Source organism: Primulina eburnea, chromosome 7 (genome assembly GCF_022965805.1).
Source record: "Primulina eburnea isolate SZY01 chromosome 7, ASM2296580v1, whole genome shotgun sequence".
Lineage (NCBI taxonomy): Eukaryota > Viridiplantae > Streptophyta > Magnoliopsida > Lamiales > Gesneriaceae > Primulina > Primulina eburnea.
In genome coordinates, this window is record NC_133107.1 from 270,454 (window position 1) to 291,673 (window position 21,220).

At 34.0% G+C, this 21,220-nt stretch overlaps 1 protein-coding gene across 4 annotated transcripts; it reads right to left on the reverse strand.

The window, feature by feature from the left end:
• Positions 1-16,770: 16,770 nt before the first annotated feature.
• On the reverse strand, positions 16,771-20,140 carry LOC140836250 (protein FAR1-RELATED SEQUENCE 5-like). Of its 4 annotated transcripts, none has more exons than XM_073201627.1 (2): positions 19,729-20,136; positions 16,771-19,627 (listed from the first exon to the last, which is right to left on the reverse strand). In XM_073201627.1, exon 2 carries the CDS (start codon positions 19,579-19,581, stop codon positions 17,077-17,079), a length of 2,505 nt encoding a protein of 834 aa, XP_073057728.1. In that variant the 5' UTR covers positions 19,582-19,627; positions 19,729-20,136; the 3' UTR covers positions 16,771-17,076. The 4 variants fall into 4 exon arrangements, with proteins under 4 accessions (XP_073057728.1, XP_073057727.1, XP_073057730.1 ...); XM_073201626.1 differs by having other exon boundaries at positions 16,772-19,627; positions 20,004-20,140; XM_073201629.1 differs by having other exon boundaries at positions 16,772-19,266; positions 19,527-20,135.
• Positions 20,141-21,220: the final 1,080 nt, after the last annotated feature.

Here is a 21,220-nt window from a genome sequence, read left to right on the forward strand (position 1 = left end):
TATTATTTCAACACTCCCCCTTGTGATGATGATCATGATACGATGATGTCTTCATTACGTGTTTTGTACTGCCTCGTTAAAAACCTTACTAGGAAAAACCCATTGGGATAAAAACCATAGTAAGGGAAAAAGAGTGCAGTCACGTGAACTCCCCTCATGTTGACACGAACAACTCTTCACAAATTTCGTAGATTACGCATCCCAATATTATATATGTGCTTTCTGAATATTGACGTAGGTAGTGCCTTTGTAAAGAGATCTGATGAGTTTTCACTTGATTGAATGTGACGAACATCAATACATTTATTCTTCTCAAGCTCCTTGGTGAATGCGAAGAACTTAGGATGAATATGTTTAGTTCTGTCGTTTTTTATGTATCCTTCTTTCATTTGAGCAACACATGCAGCATTATCTTCATATAGTATCACAGGCTTCTCATCGAATGATAATCCGCATGAAATTTGGATATGTTGGGTCATTGATTTTAACCACACACATTCACGACTTGCTTCATGTAGTGCAATAATCTCGGCATGATTTGATGAAGTTGTTACGAGCGTTTGCTTCTGTGAACGCCAAGATATTGCAGTGCCTCCACGAGTAAATACATATCCAGTTTGGGAACGTGCCTTGTGTGGATCAGATAAGTATCCAGCATCGGCATAACCAATTATACTTGGATTAGCATCTTTTGAATACAAAAGTCCCAAGTCTGTCGTTCCTGGTAGATAACGGAATATATGTTTAATTCCGTTCCAGTGTCTCTTTGTTGGATATGAGCTAAATCTTGCTAACAGATTCACGGCAAAAGATATATCAGGCCTTGTACAATTTGTAAGGTACATAAGGGCACCGATGGCACTTAGATATGGTACTTCTGGACCAAGAATATCTTCATCATCTTCACATGGACGGAATGGATCCTTTTCTATGTTTAATGATCTAACAACCATTGGAGTACTTAAAGGATTTGCTTTATCCATATTAAAACGTTTAAGGATCTTTTCTGTAAAATTTGTCTGGTGAACAAACATTCCACATTCTTTTTGTTCAATTTGTAAACCCAGACAATACTTGGTTTTTCCAAGATCCTTCATTTCAAATTCTTCCTTCAAGTATGACACAACTTCTTGAATTTCCTTATTCGTTCCAATGATGTTTAAATCATCAACATATACAGCAATAATTACGCATCCGGATGTTGTTTTCTTAATGAAAACACAAGGGCATATTGAATTATTTACATATCCCTTTTTCATCAAGTGATCACTTAGTCGATTATACCACATTCGACCTGATTGCTTTAACCCATATAATGATCTTTGTAATTTCATAGAATAACATTCCCTGGGTTTTGAACTTTGTGCTTCAGGCATCTTAAATCCTTCAGGGATTTTCATATATATATTACTATCAAGTGATCCATATAAGTAAGCTGTAACAACATCCATAAGACGCATTTCTAAATTTTCAGATACCGCCAAGCTAATCAAATACCGAAACGTAATTGCATCCATCACAGGAGAATACGTTTCTTCATAATCAATTCCAGGCCTTTGAGAAAAACCCTGTGCAACAAGTCGAGCTTTATATCTTACTATTTCATTTTTCTCATTTCGCTTTCGAATAAAAACCCATTTGTATCCAACAGGTTTTACACCTTCAGGTGTAAGGACTATAGGTCCAAAAACATTACGTTTATTTAGCGAATCCAATTCAACCTGGATGGCTTCTTTCCATTTTATCCAGTCCTGCCGATTTTTACATTCACCAAAAGATTTTGGTTCATGATCTTCATTATCATTTATGATGTCGATTGCCACATTATAAGAAAATATATCATCAATTTCATCTATATATTTTCGGTTCCATATTTTTCCAGTATTAATGTAATTGATAGAGATTTCATGATTCTCGTCAGTTTGTGGTTCTGACAGAACATTTTCATCATCATGTGTTTCTTCAGGAACAACATTCTCTATTTTGTGATCATCATGTTTCTCTATGAATTTTCTTTTTCGAGGATTTTTATCCTTGGAACCGACTGGCCTTCCACGCTTCAGGCGTTTAATGACATCATGAGTATCTTCCATTTGTTTCTTTGGAATTTCAATTCGAGCGGGGCATTTGCAGCATGTATATATGATTTAGTTACCCCTTTTGTGTCTGTAAATGCATCTGGTATTTGATTTGCTATTCTTTGCAAGTGTACAATTTGTTGTACATCTTTTTCACATTGTTTTGTTCTTTGATCCAGATGTAACAATGATGATACATACCATGTAATTTCTTTTTCGGCATGTTTTTGTTCTCCCCCTAACATTGGGAAGATTTCTTCATTAAAATGACAATCAGCAAAACGTGCTGTGAACACATCTCCTGTCTGAGGTTCAAGATATCGAATGATTGATGGACTATCATAACCGATATAAATTCCAACCTTTCTTTGAGGTCCCATTTTCTTTCGTTGTGGTGGTGCAATAGGCACATACACCATACATCCAAAAATTCTCGGATGAGAAATGTCTGGTTCTTTACCAAATGCAAGCTGCAATGGGGAGTATTTATGATATGCACTTGGTCTGATGCGAATTAATGAAACAACGTGTAAAATTGCATGTCCCCATATAGAAATAGGGAGCTTTGTTTTCATAATCATTGGTCTAGCAATCATTTGCAGACGTTTAATCAATGATTCAGCCAATCCATTCTGTGTATGTACATGAGCAACATGATGCTCAACAATGATTCCCATAGACATACAATAATCATTGAAAGTCTGGGAAGTAAATTCACCAGCATTATCAAGTCTAATTTTCTTGATTGTATAATCGGGAAATTGATTCCTCAATTTTATTATTTGAGCAAGTAATCTTGCAAATGCAACATTTCGAGTTGACAATAAACATACATGTGACCATCTGCTGGAGGCATCAATCAATACCATAAAGTATGTGAATGGTCCACATGGTGGATGGATTGGTCCACAAATATCACCCTGAATACGTTCAAGAAACATTGGTGATTCAGTTTGGATTTTGACTGGTGATGGTCTTATAATAAGTTTTCCAAGAGAACATGTTTTACATTGAAACTTATTATTCTGAAAGATCTTCTGGTCTTTCAGTGGATGACCATGTGTATTTTCTATAATTATTCGCATCATTGTTGAACCAGGATGTCCCAATCGATCATGCCAATTGGTTAATATCGAGGAATTATCAACTACCATGTTTGATTCAATGGGACTTATACGTGTATAATGCAATCCAGTAGGGAGCATTGATAGTTTTTCAATCACATATTTCTTTCCTGATTTATATGTGATAAGACACATATATTTCTCATTCCCTTCATTCATTGTTTGAGTATCATACCCATGGGAATATATATCATTAAAACTCAACAAATTTCTTTTCGATTGTGGTGAATATAAAGCATCATTGATCAAAAATTTTGTACCATTAGGTAACAAAAATTGTGCTTTACCACATCCTTTAATCAAGTCTACAGGACCTGATATTGTGTTCACCGTTGTTTTTGTTGGTTTTAGTTCCAAGAAATATCTTTTATCTCGGAGGATAGTGTGCGTTGTACCACTATCGGGTATGCAAACTTCATCTTTGCTCATAGCATTTTCCATATTTGTACTTCAAAAAAAAATATGCAATGAAATAAAATTACTGACAATACATATATAAATATAACACATATCATAATTGTACAATAAAACATTATTATATGAATACAAGAAAAACAAATTATTGTACATTTATATTCTACCACTATATTGTTCATTTTCAGAAAAATCATTGAGAAAATCTGCAGCATCAAAATTGTTCATTTCTATCCCACCAACATGTTGATCATTTCCAGAGAAATCATTCATAAAATCACCAGCATCAAGATGAGTTGAATCACTCAAACGGTCACTGCGTTCAGTAAAGTTGGTCTCCTTTTCTTTCCCCTTTAATGATTCTTTATAAAGTTTACAAAGGTGCTCAGGGGCTCGACAAATTTTGGACCAATGTCCTGGAGTACCACATCTGTAACAAGAACTTTCATATCTTTTTGAGTGATTCTCATTAACACTTGTATTCTCATGATGTCTTTTTCTGTGGATGGTTTGGGACGCTTTTTTGAGATGAGTTATAAAAATAACTATCTCTATTATTTTCAAAACCACGGCCGCGTCCACGACCACGACCAATTCAACGTCCACGTCCACGACCTCGACCTCGACCTCGACCAAAACCTTGTCTTTGAAATTGATTTTGGTTTCCAGGTATAAATTCATTTTTACTTACAGCATTTACTTCTGGAAATGCTGTTGATCCAGTGGGTCGGGACTGATGATTTCTCATTAATAGCTCGTTGTTCTTTTCCGCCACAAGAAGACAGGCGATGAGTTCAGAATATCTCGCAAATCCACGTACTCTATATTGTTGCTGTAGAGTAATATTTGATGCATGAAATGTGGAAAATGTTTTTTCAAGCATCTCAGATTCTGTGACCTCATGTCCACAAAATTTTAATTGCGAGATTATTCTATACATCGCCGAATTGTAATCACTGACTTTTTTAAAATCTTGGAATCTCAGTGTGTTCCATTCATCCCGGGCGGTCGGAAGTATAACTTCCCTTATATGTTCAAATCTTTCTTTTAATCCCTTCCACAAAGCCATGGGATTTTTTTCAGTCAGATATTCACATTTCAATCCATCGTCGAGATGTCGACGCAAAAATATCATGGCTCTTGCCTTTTCTTGTGACGTGCATATGCCATTTTCTTTAATGGTCTCGCTTAGACCCAATGACTCAAGATGCATTTCTACATCTAGAGTCCATGACATATAATTCTTTCCCGTGATGTCGAGCGCAATAAATTCGAGCTTTGTTAAATTTGACATGGTGGTACTAAAAAAAATTACGATGCATTTTATTAGTTAATAAATATTGCAATACAAAGTAACGGATAAACAACAAGTACAAGTATTTGTAAAAATAAAGAAAACGCACGAGGAGGATATTCTCTGATAAATACAAGACTCGTGAGTATGATAACCAAAATAATTAAAAATATCCTTGAGAAAGCCATCTTCTTTTTTTTTCGAAAAATTTGATGATGAATACTTTTTAGAGAAGAAGAGAAAGTTGGAGTGATTGAATGTGTTTGTGAGATGATATTTATAGGGCAAAAACTAGCCATTTGTTACCGTTTATGACCGTTGGTGTACAAAAAATAAATGTATGTATTTGTATAATTTTATGGTAATAATATGATGTATATAATATTAGACATGTTTAAATAATTATGTATATCATATCATAATATTATAATGAGTGTCATAATTTATTTTGTTTAAAAACCTTATAGGCTTTTATACTTGTCGTATCCCTTACCGGGAGTGTGGGATGTCGTCTTAACATCCTCCCAGGATTTATAACAAGTTTATGAAAAATTTATTTTTATTATTTCTAATAATAACATTATATTGTATATTAAATAAATACACAATAAATAAATAACAGTAAAATAAATATTATTACTTTTTGTTTAAAAACCGTATAGGCTTTTATACTTGTCGTATCCCTTATCGGGAGTGTGGGATGTCGTCTTAACATCCTCCCAGGATTTATAACAAGTTTATGAAAAATTTATTTTTATTATTTCTAATAATAACATTATATTATATATTAAATAAATACACAATAAATAAATAACAGTAAAATAAATATTATTACTTTTGTTACTTTTTTCTTCTGTTTGGAGCTTGGAATAGTATGTAGGACTTTTAGAGCTTCGTGCTGATAACGTGTTGTGAAAAAGTAAAAATTTATGGTAAAAAGTAAAAATCTCAAACTCTCAAAATTTACCAAACTACACACTTTATAATATTTTTCTCTCTACTCAATTGTGATTTTCTTCACAAATGAGATATCTATTTATAGAGTTTCATTACACATAATCCAAAAATAAAATACATAATTACCTACATCATCACACACAAATTTCTAACATTACAACTCTTATTTTCAACATTCAAATATTCAACTATTACTTTTTCCATATTAAAATATATTATTTCAACAGCCCCATATTTTTTCTCCACTACAAAAAAGAAAAAAAAAAACCTTATTTATACCTTCCACAAAAAGAAGATTAGTTTTATGATATACGAAGAATCGAGTATGCAACACCCAACAATAGGGAATACACAAATAGACCATGAATGTAGCAAAAGCACATCAGAGGAGACATGAATGTAGCAAAAGCACATCAGAGGAGACAAGGACAAATATGTTTAAAGGTCTGAAGTATCAAAATGAATTTACCAAAACAGAGCCCAATATGATGAGGCATTAAAACAAATATAAGTTAGCATTGCTTTCTAAATATCAACCAGCGTCACTACATCTGTAGGCTCCTCCTGCTGCAACTTCACCAATCCGAACCAGAGGATAGCTTGTTACAGGATATCAAGATCCTCGTTATATTCTAAAAATGATTATCCAATTAGAATTTTAGGAGGACAAACACATAGAACCAATAGTTCAAATTTTGATTATTGTAACCTTTGTCAACTAGCAACGATGAATTGCTAAGGCCTGGTTCATTTGGCAGCTGAAACAAAGTAAAAACAACAAAAAAAAAAAACTTCAATACGTTGTTAAATCACACACCAAACTAACTGAATTTTATTTATAATGAACAAAAAAACCTAACCACCTCCATCTCACAGGCTTCAGATTTGGCTTGATCAGTTTGTTTCTCTTGCAAATGATCATTTAAAAGTTTTCGTAAGGTGAACAAAGTCTCATCACTATGAACATCGATCTCAATCTCAATCTCAATAACATCATGCTTCTTGAGTTTGTTTTTGTCTGTGCTACTTAAAAAGGTTGTGTTTAAATTGAAAAAATTCATACCAAAACAATTATTAATGTTAATCGTCGATCCACATGTATTGTGTGTAATAATATGTATGTAATATATTTTTATATTTTAAAAATACTTCTGATGTTTAATGTTAAATAACAAAGACTAAAATTATACCACGAGTTCACATGTTTGCTTATCATTTACAGTTGTAGCTGAATTTTTTCACTACCCCAATTTAATTTTGGGAGAATTGGAAATAAATCACTATCAGCAAATATATTTTCGTGGAGTCCCTATGTCATGTACATTAAGTTTTGCACACGATACATCTTTTTCCTTACTCAGTAGTTAAAAATTGTAAATATTTGACATTCTCATTGAATGATGTCTGCCTATGTTTTTTTTTTTTTAAAAAAAAAGTATAGGGAGTCAAGACTAATAATTTTATTCTTAAGAATCATGTCAAGCTAACCTTTGTTTTAGTGGAAAAAGAGAGAGAGAATTTGGTGCGTCACTAGTTTGGTGACCTTTGAATCTCGTAAGAAATCACATATAAGGTTGAATGATGCACGAGTTGGGATTGAGAAATGCTTTTACTTTTGTGTAGATTGTGTGCTGGTTTCTAAAAAAGTTTGAAATCTTGTAAGAAATTATTTTTTAGAAATTTTACTTTTTGTTGCTTTATTTTAATAGTTGGTTGGTAGAAAAAAGTTCAATCATCAAGATATAAAAAATATGTGAGCTCAATCAATCAAGATATGCATACAATCGATATTGCCTTTTATTATTCTAATTTATTATTTATGTTGGGTGTTTGTATGGAGTAGAAAGAAGATCAAGCAATCGGAGGCTAATTTATATATTAAAATAGGATATAGAGTTAACTTAAATTTTTTTGTGCTTTATATTTTTGTATTTGATGTTGAGTTTCTTATGTCATTGATTTTAATGGTATATGTCGGATGAACTTTAAATTTTATTTGTTCTGTTTATAATGGTTATGGTGATACTGTTTATACGTTATGTGAATGCCCTAATAGTTATACGGAGAATGCCTTGATTCAAATGAGACTCATAGGTTGAGGAGCAAGGATGCAAAACCATGATGTTCTTCTATTTATTTAAAAAATGTGATGAAGAAATTTGACAAGACAATAATCTTATGCATTATATACTCCAGAGTTTAAATCAAGATTGTGGTTGATCCATGACGTCTCTTGTGCAAATTATTTGGGAGATGTCACGTATAAACTGAAAATCATACAAGAATTAAATGACCCAGGCTGAAAAGTGAGTCTTCTTGGAACGTAGTTATGAGGGGAACCACCGTTTCCTAGACCCAAACTCATATGACTATTTAACGAGTAATATCTAAGAAAAAAATTATTACCATGATTTATTTAACAAACACAAGCAAAAAAAAAATGTAATTTTGGTACATAATATGAAACGTCCCATATTCGTTTTTCTTTAAAATATACTAAGGAAATTTTTATTTTTATTTTATTTTCTTTTTCTAATTCATTCGGCCGAAACACTAAATATTTAAAATATAAATATTTTACACCATTTAAAATAAACATATTAACTATTATTTGAAAATCCAAAAAAAAAGTAATTGAAAGCATAAAATCGTAAAGGTCAACCATCCTAAACTAACATTATTTCAAAATAAACTTAACTCTAACATCCTCTGAAAAACCTACCATCATAATCATCGGGTTTTGTGCACCTTCAGTCCAGCTAGTTCAACCATGAAGTCCTCCATCAATATCATGCTCACCTGCATCGATCACACATAATAACTCTATTGACTCATCAAACCTTAACACATGATAGCAAGTAATACATATACAATAACAAGCAACAATGAAAATACTTTTAATAAAATAGCTTTTCATGAACATAACCTTAAACATTTTTCCTTTCATCATATCATATTTCCTTTCATCATATACGCAGGGATGGAGACCACAGCAGCGAGGACATCAGCGACACTCTCACCCGTCAACTGAGCATTGGCCTTACATATCATCATATCATCATATTAGTCACAATCAATTCATCTTCTTCATTTTTTTCATATTTCATCACTTATAAAAATTCATGCACTTATAAATCATTTTTCTTTAAACCAAACATGTCACATGTTTTCTAGCATTAATATTTTGTCATAAAATTTCATAAACATTTTAGTATTTATTACAACATTCAGGGTATTGCCACGACTTCTAATATTTTCTATGCGTAAAATGATTGTTTTGCCCCTGAAACCTTAACTTTCCCAATTTATCCTTAAACCTTAAAACGACGACCCAAATCATTCCAAACTTAACATAACACCTTAAAATATGCACATAAATATTTCTTAGATGTAAACTTAAATTTCTCAACTAATTTCCCAATTCGTTTTAAAACTTAGCCATACGTCTCATTTTGACTCGTATAGACTAGAAACTTAATCAAACTTTCCCAAATTTGAACCAAAGCTTATTAACACCAAACTAAACTATATACAACTCAATTCAAGCCCATTAAACTATTGGATAAGCCTAAAATCAGCTACTAAACTTTTAGCCCCTATTTTTCGAAAACCTTAACCATCCTAACCATGCACCCTTTAGCCCAAGTCACTAACCATCCTATCCAGCACTTAGCTAACCCTCCTCGGACCATGACCAAACCCTAGGGAAGCTACTGGATTGAGCCTAAAAGACCTAGAAGGCTCACCCCCAAACCCGTCCTCCAGGCGTGCGCGGCTTCCCCAAGCCTCATGTGATCCCCTATCCCTTCAAACCTAGAATCATGCAGTCCCCCCTTGAACCATCCTACAGCCTCTTTAGGTCTCCTAAACACACCCTAACTGCAGCTAGAATCCGTGGCCATCATGACTCCTATTTTTGTGGTAGTGGACATCTATACCAGCCCAGTACTGTGGTTTAGTCTGATCAGCCGCAATTTGTATGAGTCACTTTCTTGGAAACATATCTCTACACAAAATGATGATGATTATGCATGTTTAAGTATGTACGATGCAAGGACGTTTATGAAAATGTTTATGAGTTGATGGCACTTCTATGCTTATGTAAGTATGCTCAAAGTTTAAATATGTATGTGCTACTTTAAAACGCATGTGGCTTTATTATGTACTACTTGCTATTCTTAGTTTATACATGTTGAGTCTTTAGACTCACTAGACTTGATTGATACAGGTGAGGACGAATTTGAGGAGACGAGAGGAGGAGATATTTTATCTCATATGGTCCCCGGTCTGCATTCCTCGATTGCGTCTCGAATAACTTTTAAACACAGTTTTATGCATTCTAATATAAAATACTATTTTAAACATGTAATAATGAACATCATCATTAATTCATGCAATTAAAACCATTTAATTAGTCATTTTTCATTTTTCCTATATTTGCATGCAGTTGGATTACGTCAACATATTTTGGACCTGACATAATAGGTCAATTCTGGCACATAGTAACACAATTTCAAAATATTTCATATCAAATTTGGTATATAACATAGGAATATGAGCATATATTATGAGGAACCATCATCTTCTAGACTCAAACTCATATGGTTATTTAATTAGTAATATATATGAAAACAAATTATACCGTGATTTTTATTTAACAAGCCACAAGGAACATAATTCTGGGCATTGAATATGTCAATTCTAGCCCATATTAACAAAATTCAGGTATATTTTATATCTAGTTTGGTACATAACATGGAAAAATGAACATATATTATGAGGGGATCTATCATCCTCTTGATCCAAGCATATGACTATTTAATGAGTAATATATAGGAAAACACTTTCTTACCATGATTTTGATCTAACAAGCACACGCCACAAGGAACGTAATTTTTGGCACAAAATAGGTCAATTCAGGCACATATTAACACAATTTCAATACATTTTGTATCTAATTTGGTACTTAACATGGGGATATGAGAATATATTCTGAGAGAATCCATCGTCTTATTGACCCAAACTCATATGACTATTTAATGAATAGTATCTTTGAAAACAACTTCTTATTATGATTTTTGTCTGACAAGCACATGCTACAAAGAAAATAATTTTTTGGCACAATATAGGTCAGTTATGTCACATATTGACACAATTTAGTGCATTTCATATCTAATTCGGTATGTAACATGGGAATATGAGCATATATTCTATGGGGATCCATTGTCTTCTTGACTCCAACTCGTATGACTATTTAATGAGTAATATATAGGAAAACAACTTGTCACCATGATTTTACTCTAACAAGCACAAGCCAATTGTGTAAATGTATTCTTATATTAACCTATTTTCTGCTGATAATTATGTTGCTGATAGAAAAATATCATGGTAAGTATAATTGTTCCTATATTTGAGTATATATGTCTAGAGGAACCAACATCGTCTTGATCCAAATTCATATGTATATTTAAGAATTAAAATTTTGGGTCTTCACAAGATACAACAGCAAAATTATGGTCGAAAATAAAGAGCTTGTATATGACGAAGTCACTCACCAATCGACTATATTTGAAGTAAAGATTTACACTCTTCAAATACAAGGGGTAAAGTCCATCAAAAGAAATCTCAATATTTTAACAAAATTATTCTTGGTCTAAAAAGTATAAATGTTTAAATAGAGGACGAAAACCAAATCATTATTCTACTATACTCTTTGCCAAACTCCTATAAAAACTTCATCGATACTATGATGTGCGGACGTGAAACTCTTACTATAAAAAATGTCAAAGCGACGTTAAATTCAAAGGAGTTTAAGAAAAAAGTATCAGAAAATAAAATGGATGGATCGGTAGAAAGTTTGTTTGAAAGAGACAGTATGGAAAAAAGAAATCAAGATCGTGGAAGAAGCAAGTATAGGCCTAAATATAAATTCAAACCTAGAAAATTCAAGTGCTAACACTGTAACAAAGAAGGGCATCTTAGAAGAGATTGTCCAGAGTGCAAAGGCACTGGAAAATAAATGACTTGTGATTCTAGAAATGCAGCAGTAGCAAATGACAATACAAATGTTCTTATAATTTCCGAACACGACTCAGGTGATGAATGGATCATTGGTTCAAGCTTCTCATATAGCATTGTCCCTATAAAGATTTGTTTGTAACCTATCAATCCTTGGATGGGGCCAAGGTCCTCTTAGGTGACAACAAAGCCTGTAAAATTATTGGTAAAGGCACAATAAAGATAAAAAAGGTTCGAGGGCATCTTGAAAACTTTGACAGATGTCAGACATGTTCCAGAGTTGAAGAAAAACTGATATCCTTGGTTATGCTTGACCATAACCGGTATACTTTCAAAGGAGAAGGTGGAGTCATAAAAGTTTCAAAAGGTACCCTAATTGTTATGAAAGAAAAGAAATTTAATAAAATCTCTATGCTGGAGGGAAGCAAAGTTACTAGGTCTATTGTTGTTTTCATAAATGTTTGATTTTGATGTCGACGAAGTATGACATATGCAGCTTGGAGCCGTATCAATGAAAAATTCATGGCAGAACTAAGTAAGAGCAAAGCCTGTTTTGTGGTCAAAATACCGGAAAATTTGACTTCTGTAAACACTATATATTTAAATCAAGGAAGATTGGATATACATCCTGAAGCATAAATATGAAGTTTTTGTCAAATTCAAACAATGAAAAACAAAAGGCAAAATTAAGACTGAAAAACAAATCGAACGCCTAAGTACTGACAATGGGTTGGAATTATGTGGATGAGGTTATGATAATTTCTACAAGGATCATGGGATCATGAGACACTACTGTTAGAAATACTCCACAACAAAATGGTCTTGCAGAACGGATTAATAAAATGGTCTTACAGAACACAATTCATTTTCTCAAATGTTGGTTTAACAAAAGAGCTCTAGGCTGAAGCTGTTAACACAGCTTGCTACCTGATGAATAGATGTCCATCTTTAGCAATAAATTTGAAGACTCTTGAGGAGATGTGGCCGGGTTCTCCTGCCTAGTATGATAATCTGAAAATATTTGATTGTCCTTATTATGCTTAGGTAAATGAAGGTAAGCTTGAACCAAGGACAAAGAAATGCATTTCTGTTGGATATCTTGAAGGTGTGAAAGGGTAAAAGTTGTGAAATCCTGATACAAGAAAATCCATCATAAGTAGAGGTGAGTTTCAATGAAACTGAAATGCTTAAATTACAAAAAGAGTCGACACCTGAAAAGGAAATACCGAAATCTCAAAGAAAGTGGAGTTTGAGGTAGAGCCTACAACATAATCTTCAAAAGATCAAAATGAAAATATGTTACACCAAATTGAGGAATCTAATAATCTGCAGGATTATCAGTTAGCTAGAGACAGAGAAATGAGACAAAATGTGAAAGCTCCTCAAGCTATAGTTGTTATGTTGATCTAATCTCTTATGCACTAAATGTTGCTGAAAGCATTAGTCTTGATGAACCACAAACTTATCAAGAGGAAATTGCCAGCAATGAATCTTCTGAATGGATTAATTCAATGAGTGAGGAGAGTGAATCACTCGACAAGAATCGTACTTGAGATTTTATTGAAAGATCGAAGAATCAAAAGATTGTTGAAAGTAAATGAATCTTCGAAAGAAAAAAAAGAATTCATGGTGTAGAAGATTTCATATTCAAAGGAAGATTTGTGGCAAAAGGTTTTACATAGAGACAAGGGATTGACTACAATGAAGTATTCTCTCCAGTGGCAAAACACAACACAATTCGTACACTTCTTGCAATTCTTGCATATTTTGACTTGGAACTTGAGCAACTAGATGTCCAAAAAGTTTTTCTACATAGCAAACTAAAAGAATAAATCTACATGAACAACCAGAAAGATTTGAGTTTCTAAGCAAAGAAAATCATGTTTGCCTGTTGAAGAAATCTTTGTATGCTTGAAATAGTCTCCTAGAGAGTGGTACAAGCAGTTTGAGGTTTTTATGCATCAAATCATTACTCAAATTGCGACTATGATAACTGCATTTACATGTAGAAACTTAAGGATGAGATACTCATATATCTACTCTTATATGTTGATGATATGTTGATTGCTTACAAACTTATATCACAAATTGAAAAATTGAAGGCGCATTTAAATATAGAGTTTGAGATGAAGGATTTGGGAGCTGCGAAGAAGATTATGGGAATGGAGATCTACTGATATATAAAATCATGCACACTGTTTCTTTCACAAAAGAAATACATTGAAAAGGTGTTGGAACGTTTTGGCATGCAAGACGCAAAGCCTGTTGCAACTCCATTAGCAACTCATTTTAAACTCTCGAAAGCATTGTCACCCAACACCAAGGAAGAAGTGGAGCAAATGTCTCGTGTCCCTTATGCAAATACCGTTGGGATCCTCATATATGTCACGGTATGTACTAGACCAGATATTTCTCAAATTGTCTATGTTGTCAGCAGGTACATGGAAAATCCTGGAAAAAGGGCGTTGGCAAGCAGTGAAATGGATTCTGCATTACTTGAAAGGAAAAATTATTGTTGGTTTAGCTTATGAGAATTCTAAAAAAAATTATGGAAGCATTGTCGGATTTGTCGATTCAGATTTTGCTGGAGAACTTGATAGAAGAAGATCGTTAACTGGTTATGTGTTAATACTCTGTGGATGTGCTATCAGTTGGCAAGCAACCTTCTAAGCTATTGTTGCTTTGTCAACCAACGAGCTAGAGTACATCGCAACAACAAAAGTTGTGAAATATGCTATTTGACTTAAAGAACTAGTTGGTGAGCTTGGTATACCACTAGCTCAGACAATAGTCTACTATGATAGCCAAAGTGTACTCTATTTGATGAAAAATCACGTGTATCATGAATGGACGAAACATATCGATATATAATGCACTTCATGAGAGATTTGGTTTCTCAAAAAACAATCACAATGGATAAAATATCTACAATAGATAATCCAGCAGACATGATGACTAAACTACTTTCAGCCACCAAGTTCAAGTTAGTTTGGACTTGATTGAAGTAAGCATAAGATGAGAAACATGAATGAGAGCGGCAGATCAACGCATGAGTTTTTTGCTTGCTCAAAGTGTATCGTATGTAGCCATGAATATATTAAGACAACTTGTTGACATTTCTCGCTGCAGTTGAATTCGCGGCATGTTATAAGCAATGAGATTTTGGTATACCCGGATATGTCCCTGCACCTGGTGTCCAATATAAAGTTCTTCATTATTTCTTGGATCTTAAGGTTGGTAATTGGAGCGTTGATAAAGTTAATTGGAGACATGCAGATGTGGTTGACAAGTGTTGGATTTGTCAACTCTTGATCGATCGGATGAAAATTTGTTCCAACGTGACTTGCTAAGCATTGAGTGTGTAAAAACTTTGAATGATGCTCTTAAACATCACCATGAGAGAAGTAGATGCCCTGATTCCATCTCCTTGTCCAACACCCATTCATAAGATTCCTCAAACACAATGACTCGTAAGATCCCCAGTTTTGATTCCGCCGACACGTGAGACCCCTGATCTCGATTTTTCAACCAACCTCTCGTCAAACCACTGATCCTGATTCGTCAACGGCAGAAACTCGAGACTCCTTTCATTGCCCTTCACAAGCCAGAAATCCACCAATGAAATTACAGCTTCGAGGAAATTTAGGAAAACTGATGGAATGGATTCCCTTGGACATATTTCCGAGCTGAACAATGAATCTCAGAGAGTATCACCACCAGCAGAGACCAGCCAAGCATTCACTTCCATGAGATTTTGGATAACTGGTTTGTGGGCATCACTCAATCTTCGGTTGTCAATGGTGATTTTCGGTCACAGGGGGCATTAAAAAAGAGGTAAAAAATCAGAAATCCAAGAGAAGTACCTCTCTTGCTCAAGATTATGGTATATGAATGAACATTATAAGTATCTCCGAGTTTCTTGAGTACAAACCATAAAAGTTCCTACATTTGGAGCCTTACATATCCATTAATCCGTACTGAATATTTGAGATGGGGCCTGTCAAGATTCAAGCACGATTCTTTTTCCGGCTATTTGAACTGTTTCTGATCGGCTTCTCCTCCATTGCTTGACAGAATCTCACAGGTCTAAACATTATATTCGCCGATTTCCAGTTGTAATGTATGAGTTTAGATCAAGTTCTCCTGTTTTGAGATGACTTGATAGTGAACAATAAAAATGTCAAAATTTTCTTCGTTATTTAATTGTATGAATTAACTACCAATTCAAGCATGTGTGGTCAACTTGTTGGATTGGTAAATCAGAAATGAGAAATTAAAACCGCTACATTTTCATTTCAAGATCATTATATTTTGCTTTGTTTAAGTCGACGTAAGTAATAATTACTCTATGTGATTAAAGAGGGACTGGCTAGCCAAGAATTCCTATTGAGTTAAAAGTCATCCATCAACTTCAGCTTACACTCATCTCAAGTTCAAAAAATAGTACTTAGGTAGTGTTTCATATGTAATTTGCATAGCCCGTGTCACAATATAAACAAACAAGTCTTGTTGCTTTTTGTTTTAACTAATTTTTATCGAGAATAAAAATGTTGATGTTTGGATAAAGTTTTTCATTGTGAATGTTTTATATATGCTGATTTAAACTAGAGAATATTTTTATTTTTAACATAAATGTTGGTCAAACATATTAATGTTCCATCGAATTTCAAAATATTCAATATGAATGAATATCAAGCTTAAGGTAAATATAACGATTGATAATGTCATGGTCTATAAAAATTGATTTTCTATCGATAAAGATTAAAGATGGAATAATTCAGTTGATGTCGAAAACAGCACGAGAAATAAACATCACAAAACAATACATAAAATAATAATTACTTGAGAGAACAGATAGACTTCGGATGCCTCTTTCCCATTTGGAGTGCACAAGGATTGTACATACAATAACTCAAGATGTGCTATTATATCTCAATGAGTTTTATTATTTTTTAAGACAACTAAATCGCGATTCTCAAATTTACTGCAATATATATTCAGCCGGAACACCATTTAAGACCAAATGGAAAAAAAATTAAAATTTATATATTTCTTCCTAAATATCCAAATTTTGGGGTGTCCAAAATCCTGGATCCATCCTTGACTAGTTAATACAAACACAATCAAGCACTTCGCCATTGAACAGCCAAATTGAGTAATCATGCTAAACCACAACAGCAAAGAGACTCGTTCAAGCCCTCGCATCTCTAGTCCATCGCTTCAAAACATATTGACTTGGAACTATCTTCACATTCCTGCAATCAAGAACCTTCAATGCATGGCTGCACAAAATCCCGACAGACTGAAACTTCATGCAACTGCAGACAACTGAATCATATTCCACGGTGTATAAAACCTCATATCCTCGAACATGACCATATGAACAGACTCTATACTCCACCGAGGACACAGAGTCAACACATTGGTTAATAACAAGATTAAGAAAATTCTCGTATTCTTGATGAAATATTTCAAAAATCACCGGTGTGTATAGGTCCCTCGCCTGCTTCAGCATTATGATGTCACCCATCAGTTTAGGCATCTGCTGACCCATATCATAATTAGCTTCCAATTCTTTGTAACGCCAGTCATTCACCACTTTACCAAAATGCTTGACATATTGGAGAATATGTGATTCGGGTTTAAGGTATTTTCTGAAGCTGGTAATGGAATCCTCTGATAGTAATACAGTTTCTATGTCAGCTGAAAAGACATGCTTACCATAGGATAAAGCCCACTTCTCACGTAACTCGAATTTTCTGTGCAACCATTCGTTTTCCCAGAGGCCGTAGGTATCCAGTAAACCTTTCCAAGAACTAATAAAATCTTCTTTGTCAGGATTACAGAAGCAGCCACACAAATCGCTTGCAAAAGAATCTGAGTTAGCTACTACTTCACTAAGTTGTTTGAGTGCGTTCTGGTATACTTGCCATGTGCACAAGCGGTGATGAGAATCAGGAAGCTCAGAGACTACTGCCTCAGAAATGACAGAACCTTGGTCAGTGAGTATGGTTTTAGGTTTTCTTCCAGACATTGATTTTAAGAAAGTTCGGAATAGCCACTTAAAAGACTGCACTGTATCATCGAATAGAAATGCAACACCAAAAACCAGCACCTGCCTGTTATTATTTGTTCCTAAAAACAGTACTAAAGGCCGCTGATCTCGGTTCAAACAGTAGGTTGTATCAAAGCAAACAACATCGCCAAAATCACCGTAGTCCACCATCATTTTCTCATCAGCCCAAAAGAAATTAATCATTTGCTCTTCTACATCAAGCTGTATACTGAAAGAAAACGAAGGCTCTTTCAATTTCTTGGTCTGAAAGTACCGCTGAATACTTTCTGCTTCTTCTTGCTTTACATACCTTGCATGTTTTGATGTAAGAATCATCTCATGATCCAAGGGATCACAACTAGAAATGTCTGGAGGCCCTATTCCAGTTACTAACAATTTGGTAGGTGATTTTGGTTGCATGCCAGAACACTCCGATGCACTGTGTTCTAATGTTTGTGACGCCCTCTTCTGTGATCTTAGCATACGTACTTTACATGCAGACACAAGTTCGTGATTATGGTGTTCTTCAAAGTGGGTGGCACGGTACCTTCCATCAGCTTGACGTGAAATGACTAATTGCGCCATGCACCCAACTCTGGTTTCCTTTCGAGGTCTCTTCACTTTGAAACCTCTCTTGTCTTTCTGTCGATAGCCTTCTCGGAAACATGTATATCTTCTAGATGCCACGGTACCGTCAATTTTACTCCTGTTAACATAATCCTTACGAACACTGAAACCCATTCGTCCAGCATATGAATTATAGAACTCATAAGCATGATCTTCTGAGTCGAAACCCATACCTAGTTTCGGAACCCCGTATGGCACTAGATTACCAGCTGATTCTGCCTCAACAGCTTCAACAAATGATATTCTTTTCTGTGAGGGTAATAAATGAGCTGTGAGTGGAGTCACAAATATATGATTGTGATTTGTCTCAAAATGAATGACCCGATATTTTCCGTTCGGTTGACGTGTAATTGTCATATGTGCCAGACAACCTGTTCGAGTCTCTTTCCGGGGTTTATTCATGTTCAAATCATGCTTGGTAGAGCCATAGCCTTGCCTGTGGCAGGTATACCTCCTCGATACCACTAAACCTGTAACTTTACTCCTATTTATAAAATCTTTCCGTATGCTGAAACCTTCCATGAGAGCAAATTTATTGTAACACTTGTATGCATGGTCTTCAGAATGGAATTCCACACCAAGATTTGGCACTATATATACACCACCTTCATCATTTATCCCTTGAATTGATCCGGATGAAGCACTGCAAGGAGCTTCAGGTGTTTCAGCCATGTGCTCATCCTCAGCATCCGTTTCAATCTGGTTATCATTGGACACACCAGGGCTATGATCATTCTTGTCAATGGTGCATGTTTTTGGGCTTCGACCCTCATGTTCAGTACATTTGTGGAACTCAATATGATCAATGGATGAATCATTATGGCAAGTGAAGTCAGTTTCGCCTTCACTATTAACACTATTTATGTCAGATGAAGCATTCAGAAAGCTATATGTGCTCTCGCTATCTATGTCCATTCCATCTTTGTTAGAAGAGGAAACTTGTTGACTCGGGGACGTACCTTCAAGGTCAAGGGCTACCCCAGCATCATAGGAAAATTTTGGAACCTCGGTCATTTGTTTATGGTCAGTATCACCTTGAAAGATCCCAAAAAGGAAACCTCTGGAGGATGAAAATTCATGTCATTGAATAGCGAATCAATGGTGCTATAGTAAGTCAATTGATTCAGCAGCAAGTACACTGACAATATGTCTATAAAATACCATATTTTCTGGCCGAAGATGGCAATTTTCAAGCAGTGCGAAAACTAACTGAAAAACCCACCAAGAGGAGATTGAAATTGGGGAACAAGTACCCACATACATACATGAACATAACTTATGAATGTTGAAAGCGCAACACAACAAAGGAATCGATAGACTTTAGTTACAGGTTACACATCAGACCAAAGTTGAATTTTATATCTACGAATTTCAGCATGTATTTACAAGGAAAAATGAAAACTGAGACACAGATCACAAGCAAAAGCGAAAATAACCAAATCGAATGCGCCGGATCTGCGTCCCCGACCAGAGCTGGAGGAGAGAAGAAGAGCGGCGCCTCTGCAGTAGCATACGATCCAATCCTATCCAGTGCTGACCGAATGCAAGCGACACTAACCCCAAAGAAACGCGATTTTACTTTGGTATATAAAATGGACAGTGCCAAAAACGTTAATTTCATTTTTCTATATAAAAAAAGTTGAATTTGAAATAATAATAATAATAATTAAAAAAATTAAAGTTATAAATTATAATATGATTATGATTAGTGTTGTTACTTAAGTTTCTCTAATTTTTTTTTTTGAAAAAGACACTTTTAACCCTCGATACCTTTTTTACTGAAACAATTTCGGTCCCGAAATATGTAACATTTTTAATCCTTAAAATTTAAACAATACAACGCAAGTAGTCCTCACGACTAATTTATTAAATTATAAGGACCAAAAATGGATATAAAATTTAATAACAAAAAATATTATAGAAAGATGAAGATGGTAAATAATCATACAACTATACTTATATTTTATAATTTTTTATAAATAAATAAAATTTATTATAGTTTATATATATATATATATACACACACACACGAGAACTATCTCAATACAAATTCTAATACTTTTTTTATCTATATTTCCTTTGTGTTATTCATTTATACAAAATAATATCATAAAATCTTGTTTGTATAATAATATATATTTATATCATAGATTATTTACCATCTTTATCTTTACAAAAAATAATATTTTAATATTATTTTTCTCTTGGATCCCTAAAATATAATAATAGTGAGTTTCATGTGACACCGTCTCACAGATCATAATCCGTGAGACGGGTCAACCCTATTCATATTCACAATAAAAAGTAATACTCTTAGCATAAAAAGTAATATTTTTTCATGGGTGACCCAAATAAGAGATCTGTATCACAAATATAACCCGTGAACCGTCTCACACAAGTTTTTGCCATATAATAAATATCATAATTTAGTATTTGTCATTATATTTAGCAATAAATTTAATGAGGAGGACTGATTTTGTTGGCACCATTAAAGTGTTAAAATGTAAGTTAATTTTATATCAAGATTGAAGGATAAAAACCGATTCTTCCTACCTAAACACACCAGTTATTGCATACTAATATTATAGTTTGATATTTAACTTGTTGATGGTTCATTAATTTAATGGCAGGAAGGACGGAAATGTAGGTAGTC